The sequence below is a fragment of the Oncorhynchus mykiss genome, chromosome 8 (genome assembly GCF_013265735.2).
Source record: "Oncorhynchus mykiss isolate Arlee chromosome 8, USDA_OmykA_1.1, whole genome shotgun sequence".
NCBI lineage: Eukaryota > Metazoa > Chordata > Actinopteri > Salmoniformes > Salmonidae > Oncorhynchus > Oncorhynchus mykiss.
In genome coordinates this window covers 11,355,118-11,364,828 of record NC_048572.1, presented here as the reverse complement: position 1 = coordinate 11,364,828, position 9,711 = coordinate 11,355,118, and the positions used below count along the sequence as shown (strand labels likewise).

Sequence of the window (9,711 nt, the reverse complement as noted above, 5' to 3'; positions counted from 1 at the left end):
GCCAATCTGATGCCCTTTTTCTTGAAAAACTCTATCTGATCTTCTAACATTTTTCTAACAAAATCACCATCGCAAAGCATACTATGTAATATATAGGCACTGAACAATACCTAGTCTTTAAATTAATTCATTTCAAAACAAATTAATTCACTTTGCGGTTTTATTTATATAGTTTCTCAGATCTTCTGTCCTTTTTGTCCCCTCCAGGCTCTCCGTACCGGGACAAGATCACCATAGCGATCCTGCAACTGCAGGAAGAAGGGAAGTTGCACATGATGAAGGAGAAGTGGTGGAGGGGGAACGGTTGTCCGGAGGATGAGAAAAATAAGGAGGCTAGCGCTCTGGGGGTGCAGAACATCGGGGGTATCTTCATCGTGCTGGCTGCGGGGCTGGTGCTGTCTGTGTTTGTGGCCGTCGGGGAGGTCCTGTACAAGTCTAAACAGAACGCAGAACTGGAGAAGGTGAGATTTATAGGCTTCGTAGAGCATTATATCACTTTAAACTAATGTACTGTTAAACCAAAGTTTATTTGGAATTTACGGTAACAGTAAATTAACAGTAACTTACAGGTAAGTAAGTTACCGTAAAAACATAATTTTCTTTTACAGTGTAGGTGTCATAGAACATGTATAAGGTCTTCTTAAAAACTGTGTACTGTGCCAGAAAGTATTCATACCCCTTTACTTATTCCACCTTTTGTTTTGTTGCAGCCTGAATTCCAAATGGATTCAATATATTTATTTATCACCCATCTACACACCCCATAATGACAAAGGGAAAACATATTTTAAGAAATGTAAGCAAATTTATTGAAAATAAAATACGTAAATATCTCATTTACATAAGTATTCATACCCTTTAGTCAATAAATGTTACAATCACATTTGGCAGTGATTACAGCTGTGAGTCTTTCTGGGTAAGTATCTAAGAGCTTTGCACACCTGGATTGTACAATATTTGCACATTATTACTTTCAAAATTCTTCAAACTCTGTCAAATTGGTTGTTGATCATTGCTAGACAACATTTTCAAGTCTTGCCATAGATTTAAGCCAAAAAAAGATTTAAGTCAAAACAAAATCGGCCACTCAGGAACATTCACTGTCTTCTTGCTAAGCAACTCCAGTGTAGATTTGTCCTTGTGTTTTAGGTTATTGTCCTGCTGAAAGTTGAATTAATCTCCCAGTGTCTGGTGGAAAGCAGACTGAACCTGATTTTCCTTTAGGATTTTGCCTGTGCTTAGCTCTGTTCCATTTCTTTTTTATCCTGAAAAACTCCCCAGTCTTTAACGATTACCAGCATACCCATAACATGATGCCGCCAACGCTATGCTTGAAAATATGGATAGTGGTACTCAGTAATGTGTTGAATTGGATTTGCCCCAAACATTCAGTACAAAATGTTAATAGCTTTGTTTTGCTGTACAGGATTCCTTCTTTTCACTCTGTCAATTAGGTTAGTATTATGAAGTAACTACAAGGTTGTTGAGCCATCCTCAGTTTTCTCCTATCACAGCCATTAATCTCTGTAACTGTTTTAAAGTCACAATTAGCCTCAAGGTGAAATCCCTGAGCGGTTTCCTTTCTCTCCGGGAACTGAGTTAGGAAGGACGCCTGTATCTTTGTAGTGACTGTGTGTATTGATACACCATCCATAGCCTAATTAATAACTTCACCATGCTCAAAGGGATAATCGGATGGCTTTCTTTGCGAGGCATTGTAAGGCACCTTCCTGGTCTTTATGGTTGAATCTGTATTTGAAATGCACTGCTCGACTGAGGGACCTTACATATAATTGTAAGTGTGGGGTGCAGAGATGTTAATTAAACACAATTGTTGCACACACAGTGAGTCCATGCAACTTATTATGTGACTTGGTAGGCACATTTTTACTCCTGAAGATGTTTACTTGCCATAACAAAGGGGTTGAATACTTATTCAATAAAGACATTCTAGCTTTTTAGTTTTAATTAATTTCTAAACATTTCAAATAACATAATTCCACTATGACATTATAGGACATTGTGTGTAGGCCAGTGTCCCAATTTTTTGTGTGCAATTTAATCCATTTTAAATTCAGGCTGTAACACAACAAAATGTGGAAAAAGTCAAGAGGTGTGAATACTTTCTGAAGCTACTGTAGATGCCTCCAAAACCATGTACAAGCTAAATCATACCAGACTACGTAAAGGCTGATATAAAAGGTATTCCCAGCTGGTTCACAGCCCTTTATAAAATAGCATGGCATTTGCTTGTGAATGAGTTGTGTAGTGTATAGCATAGTGTACAGTATAGCGTAGTATAGTATAGTGTGGTAGTATAGTATAACAAAGTATTGTAGTGTGGTGTATAGTATAGTGTAGTAGTATAGTATATTGTGGTGTATAGTACAGTATAGTGTAGTATAGTAGTAGTATAGTATATTGTAGTGTATAATATAGTGTGGTATAGCATAGTATAGTATAGTGCAGTAGTATAGTGTAGTGTATAGTATAGTGTAGCATTGCGTAGTATGGTAGTAGTAGTAGTATAGTATAGTGTAGTGTATAATATAGTGTAGCATAGCGTATTATAGTATAGTGAACTGTATAATGTAGTGTAGTAGTATAATGCCGTGAAGTAGTATAGAATAGTGTAGTATATGTAGCATAGTATAGTGTGATATAGCATAGTATTCACATATTGCACCTCCGTCACTCGTTCGCGTTGTCATGCCATTGTTATGAATGTTCTCAAGCCGCCCTCTACCCGGCGGCGCCATGTGGTGCCCTAAGGTCTTGATAAGTCCAGCCATTATGGACGGCAGCTAACGATTGTTTAGTCTAAAGTACACTATAGTGCCTGGAAATACGATGACACTGCTAAAATAATCAAATGTTTAGCAGGAAACAACTTTGCCAGCATTATCATGTCATCAAATTTACTTTAGACAAGGTAATGTTGTCATTAGCCAGCAAAGTTCAAAAAAAAATAGATAGCATTGCTAACGAGTGTCCTCCCCTCAATCTTAGCTAACTATCTAACGTTACACTGCATTTAAAGTCAATCTGGCATTATCAAAATGATGAAAAAGGTTTTCCTACTAATGATTTGCCTCCTTTTGAATGCATTGTATTTCCAAGCCACTGTAAGGCACTCTTGATAAAAACTTCATCAGCGCTCGATGCATTGATTAGAAAGCACAGTTGGGCATTAGTCCAAAATGAACGTTCAAAACATTATTCTGACGAAACATGCAAGCCATGAATAGTGTAGTGTAGTGTAGTGTAGTGTAGTGTACACTACCATTCAAAAGTTTGGGGTCACTTACAAATGTTTTTGTTTTTGAAAGAAAAGCACATTTTGTTGTCCATTAAAATAACATCAAATTGATCAGAAATACAGTGTAGACATTTTTTATGTTGTAAATGACTATTGCAGCTGGAAAAGGCAGATTTTTAATGGAATAGCTACATAGGCCCATTATCAGCAACCATCAGTCCTGTGTTCCAATGGCACGTTGTGTTAGCTAATCCAAGTGTATCATTTTAAAAGGCTAATTGATCATCAGCAAACCCTTTTGCAATTATGTTAGCACAGCTGAAAACTGTTGTTTTGGGCAGATTTGCAAAGAAAAAGCCAGACTGGCTAATAAAAATAATAGATTCAGATGAGCAAAAGAACACAGACACTGGACAGAGGAACTCTGCCTAGAAGGCCAGCATCCCGGAGTCACCTCTTCACTGTTGATGTTGAGACTAGTGTTTTGCGGATACTATTTCATGAAACTGCCAGTTGAGGACTTGTGATGCATCTGTTTCTCAAACTAGAGATTCTAATGTACTTGCCCTCTTGTTCAGTTGTACACCGGGGCCTCCCACTCCTCTATCTATTCTGGTTAGAGTCAGTTTGCACTGTTCTGTGAAAGGAGTAGTACACAGCATTGTACGAGATCTTCAGTTTCTTGGCAATTTCTCGCATGGAATAGCCTTCATTTCCTCAGAACAATAATAGACTGATGAGTTTCAGAAGAAAGTTGTTTGTTTCTGGCTATTTTGAGCCTGTAATCGAACCCACAAATGCAGATGCTCCAGATACTCAACTAGTCTAAAGAAGGCCAGTTTTATTGCTTCTTTAATCAGAACAACAACAAATTATAAACTTGGATTAGCTTACACAACGTTATAAGGTTATGATGTTATGAGGTTACGAGGTTACGATGTTATGAGGTTACGATATTATGTTATGAGGTTACGGTGTTATGTTATGAGGTTACAATGTTATAAGAAATGTTTTGTCCTCCAGACCACCAAGGTGGTGGTAAAAGCACACTTTTCTCATGTTCTTTCACCCTATTTTCTCATGTTCTTTCACCCTCTATTCTCATGTTCTTTCACCCTCTTTTCTCATGTTCTTTCACCCTCTATTCTCATGTTCTTTCACCCTCTTTTCTCATGTTCTTTCACCCTCTTTTCTCATGTTCTCTCACCCTCTTTTCTCATGTTCTTGCACCCTCTTTTCTCATGTTCTTTCACCCTCTTTACTCATGTTCTCTCACCTCTTTTCTCATGTACTTTCACCCTCTTTTCTCATGTTGTTTCACCCTCTTTTCTCATGTTCTTTCACCCTCTTTCTCATGTTCTCTCACCCTCTTTTCTCATGTTGTTTCACCCTCTTTTCTCATGTTCTTTCACCCTCTTTTCTCATGTTCTTTCACCCTCTTTTCTCATGTTCTCTCACCCTCTTTTCTCATGTTCTCGCTCTGTCCTCCACATCCCTCTCCCCTTCTTCACTTCCCACTCTTCCCCTGTCTCCTTGCCAGCTTCCTTTCTCCCCTATTCACCTCCCTCTTCCCCGTCCTCTCACTATTCACCTCCCTCTTTCCCGTCCTCTCACTATTCACCTCTCTTCCCCGTCCTCTCACTATTCACCTCCCTCTTTCCCGTCCTCTCACTATTCACCTCCCTCTTCCCTGTCCTCTCACTATTCACCTCCCTATTCCCCGTCCTCTCACAATTCACCTCCCTCTTTCCCGTCCTCTCACTATTCACCTCCCTCTTTCCCGTCCTCTCACTATTCACCTCTCTTTCCCGTCCTCTCACTATTCACCTCCCTCTTTCCTGTCCTCTCACTATTCACCTCCCTCTTCCCGTCCTCTCCCTATTCATCTCCCTCTACCCCGTCCTCCCACTATTCACCACTCTTCCCCGTCCTCTCACTATTCACCTCCCTCTTTCCCGTCCTCTCACTATTCACCTCTCTTTCCCGTCCTCTCACTATTCACCTCTCTCTTTCCCGTCCTCTCACTATTCACCTCCCTCTTTCCCGTCCTCTCACTATTCACCTCCCTCTTTCCCGTCCTCTCACTATTCACCTCCCTCTTTCCCGTCCTCTCACTATTCACCTCTCTTTCCCGTCCTCCCACTATTCACCTCCGTCTTTCCCGTCCTCCCACTATTCACCTCCCTCTTTCCCGTCCTCTCACTATTCACCTCCCTCTTTCCCGTCCTCTCACTATTCACCTCTTTCCCGTCCTCTCACTACTCATCTCCCTCTACCCCGTCCTCTCACTATTCACCTCCCTCTTTCCCGTCCTCTCACTATTCACCTCTCTTCCCCGTCCTCTCACTATTCACCTCCCTCTTTCCTGTCCTCTCACTATTCACCTCTCTTTCACGTCCTCTCACTATTCACCTCCCTCTTTCCCGTCCTCTCACTATTCACCTCCCTGTTTCCCGTCCTCCCACTATTCACCTCTCTTTCCCGTCCTCTCACTATTCACCTCCCTCTTTCCCGTCCTCTCACTATTCACCTCCCTCTTCCCCGTCCTCTCACTATTCACCTCTCTTTCCCGTCCTCTCACTATTCACCTCCCTCTTTCCCGTCCTCTCACTATTCACCTCCCTCTTTCCCGTCCTCTCACTATTCACCTCCCTCTTTCCCGTCCTCTCACTATTCACCTCTCTTTCCCGTCCTCTCACTATTCACCTCCGTCTTTCCCGTCCTCTCACTATTCACCTCCCTCTTCCCCGTCCTCTCACTATTCATCTCCCTCTACCCTGTCCTCTCACTATTCACCTCCCTCTTTCCCATCCTCTCACTATTCACATCTCTTTCCCGTCCTCTCACTATTCACCTCCCTCTTTCCCGTCCTCCCACTATTCACCTCCCTCTTTCCCGTCCTCTCACTATTCACCTCCCTCTACCCCGTCCTCTCGCTATCTCATCTTCTCTCCTCTGCCTCAACCTCTCTACAACTCTCCCCTCCCCTTATACCCTCATCCTCCTCCTCTCCCTCCCTCTCTTACTATCACCCTCTACCAGGGTAGTCTCAATGTATCAGTGGGTTAGACCATGGTACTGACAAACTCCAGTGTGGGTGTGATTCCTGCATGGACTACATAGACTGATTGTTTGTCAGATAATGTTGCCAGTTCTGTACGTATTTTACCCTCAACCCTCTTCCTCCCTCTCCCCTCCCCTATCCCCCTCTCCAGCGCTCCTTCTGTAGTGTCATGGTGGATGAGTTGCGTGGTTCCCTGAAGTGCCAGCGGCGCCTCAAACAGAAGCCTCAGCCGCCGGTCATTGTTAAGACCGAGGAGGTCATCAACATGCATACGTTGAATGACAGGAGACTGCCGGGCAAGGAGACCATGGCGTGATGGGGGTCAAAAGGTCAAGAGAAGGTCAAAAACACCCGTCACGGTCAAATACACAGCCAGAGGATCTGGAGGGGTTGAATGAATGTTGACGCAATGTTAACGTAACCCGAAACTATATTGCATTTGCCCCCAGCTTTTTTAGTATAGTAGAGATGTTTCCTGTGGAAATGTAGACTGTCACCTCACTGTGACCGACGCTTTGTGAAAGAGACTTTTTGGAGGATTGTGGGTACAAGTTAAAGAATTGTGAGGTGGATGGATCTTTGAGATGGATCTCAATGGGGATTAAAAGGGAAGAACTCAAAATGCAGGTCTGTTGAGACTGTCTTCTCAGTCAGTGACTCAACACACACACACACACACACACAGAAACACACCTGAGCATCACACTACACCTTGAGACCATAACATCCCAAGAAATGAGTTGTTGTTTTTCTGTTGATGTCATTTACACTATTGTCAAATCTGTGTGTGTGTCCAGTCGATCAAAATGGATCTCACTACAGGTGATAATGATACGGAATGTTACAAAGTGCCAAATGTTGAATAAGAACTGTATAAAGTAAATAGAGAGGATAGCCAGTTTCTAAAATATGTATTTATTTCATTTTAAATCATTGATGTTGATTGATCTCCCTAATACTCATTGTTTATCTTCTGTAATGCCTTCATTGTGACAACGTTCGGCCATCATAAAGAACTGACATATTACTTTCATTGCCTCCACAAACATGCTGTACAGTGTCAAAAATAACATTACAGTCTGCCATTTGGTGTCAATATCCACTGTTTAAAGGCAGCATTTCTACAACAAACAAAAAAATGTTCTTTTTGTATGCAGACAAAGTTTTGTAGTACTTTCTATCAGAGTAGCATTCTCTGTGGACTTCACATAGTGTATGTAGCAGGTGCCAACTTGGGTGCCAACTTGGGGTGTCAACTCCTAATTCTGTCAACTGGTGATTCAGGGCCCTCCCCGGGTCTGGGGCCTCCTCACTGTGCCGTGTAGGGCCCTTCTCTCCTCCTCTGTCATAGGGCCACACTGTCTGCTCCATGGGGCCGTTCTACAGCTGCCTCCCCATCTCCCTACTAAACCTGGCTTACATAGCTACACAGTGGTTGTCTCAATAATTTGAACTCCTTTTCTCTATGACCACTGATCTGGTAGGACTTGACAGGTGGAAGCAATATGGTAAAAACCTATCCAGTCTTTTATCTATCAATGGTCATGAAAGATGAAGGGTGTGCTCATTCAGAGTAGGATGAAGTTGCCCCTAGATGCTGATAGTGGGTCACTTTTGCATTTTCCCACTAATGGTTAAAGAGCGGCTGAACTCACCGATTCCATATGTTTCTCTGCTGCTAATTAAGAAAAACGAGATTTGAGTCTTGGGGTTGTTGTTCGATGTGGGTGTGTTATGTTCACTTTATCGTACCCTTGCAGTTACTGTTGTTTGTCCCTCTTGAGTCACGATAGCAACAATATAGCCACTAGCACTTCCTCAAAATACATATTTCTAAGGTTTTGGTGCAGTATTTCAAAAGTTAAAAGATGTGTATGAAAAAGTCAGTGGACTGCAGACAGTATTGAGACAGCTGCTGCTGTCTGCGCTCAGGACTGATTTCTGAGAACACGTCTACAACTCATCAGCAAGCTGTTGAGCTATCGTAAGTAAAGCACAAGCTGCTACACAGTGTTTATCAGTGCCCCAAATCACTAGCTAGATAAGTTCCATCTCTGTGTATGTCAATGAAGCTCGTTAGTAGTAGCAAGCAGGCACACAGAGCCGGCAGGCCACGATAGCTAAATCAGCTTATCAAGCCGCTGGTGAGTGGTGACGTGACGTGCTTCGGTGACAATTAGTTTTTTACAACTTTCTCACTATCTATTACCACAGTGTGGGTCTGGCAGTCTGTTTATCTGGCAGTGTTTCATAGGGAATCACGTTACAAAACAGGTCGCGGCTGGACACAAGACTCTCGAGAACGGGTTTTAATATTCACAAGTGGCAGTTGAGATGCAAGTGCGCATCATCTCAATGTCTTTTTTCCCAAAACACTTGCAGACACTATGAAACACATCAGAAAACAGCCACTCTTTAAAGGGCTTTGGGGCCAAGTCTTCTTTCAACATAACATTGCTGATGTCTTGTCTTATGTGAACCAGTCTGAGTCCGAGGCTCTGCATAATGGACAGCGTTGTCTCACTGTCTGGAGGTTCACTGCTATGATTGGACAGATCTCCCTAGGTGTTACCATCCTGTGGGCATGTAATCCAAACCAAACGCTGTTGTAATTTGTGACAACCTCAGTTACACAAATCTCACAAAATTCAGTTTTGGAATATACTGACCCAAATGATTCTACTTACACTTTTTAATCAAGTGGCACTGGAATAAATGTTTCTGACTAATATCGATGCTGCACAGAGAAGTCGTTTTTTTGCGTTCAGTTGCCCTTTGAGGTTAGGATTGGGAAGGGGAAACTTCACCGCGGAGCGTTTCATTCCTAAAAGGTTCCATCCCCAGAAAATAAAATGCAAAATACAAAGGTTGATGTTTCTGAAAATATTTGTGCTGTACAAGAATGAATGAAAGTAGGATTTATGAGTAATTTAAAGAAACCATTTAGGAACAATAGAGGGGGTTCCATGTGTTGGTTTTGCTTGTCATTTTCTACCTGCTAGATTCAGTGGTACAACGTGTAATGGTTGAACAATAATTTGGAAGATTTATCAGAAAATATCCAATTGTATTTTCCCCCCAAAAATGAGGTAATATAATTTATTTGACATTGATGCAAGGTTTTACAAAAAAATATATAATAAATAAAACTCATAACTATTCATTTGTTTTTGATACTATATTTATCTTTGTAAACTGTTTAACCTTTATTGTTGCTGTGTGTGTGTGTGCGAGTGTGTGTGTATGTGTGTGTATGTGTGTGCGAGTGTGTGTGTATGTGTGTGTATGTGTGTGCGAGTGTGTGTGTGTGTGTGTGTATGTGTGTGCGAGTGTGTGTGTGTGTGTGTGTGTGTGTGTGTGTGTGTGTGTGTGTGTGTGTGTGTGTGTG

At 41.9% G+C, this 9,711-nt stretch overlaps 1 protein-coding gene across 1 annotated transcript in view; it reads left to right on the top strand.

The window, feature by feature from the left end:
- Window positions 1–9,484, top strand: part of LOC110529367 (glutamate receptor ionotropic, kainate 2) — a 165,354-nt gene extending 155,870 nt beyond the window's left edge. The window contains exons 17-18 of the mRNA XM_021611507.2: window positions 208–461; window positions 6,475–9,484. Of these exons, the coding sequence (XP_021467182.1) occupies window positions 208–461; window positions 6,475–6,639 (419 nt within the window). The 3' untranslated portion in view covers window positions 6,640–9,484. The remainder of the gene's footprint in view (window positions 1–207; window positions 462–6,474) is intronic.
- Window positions 9,485–9,711: the final 227 nt, after the last annotated feature.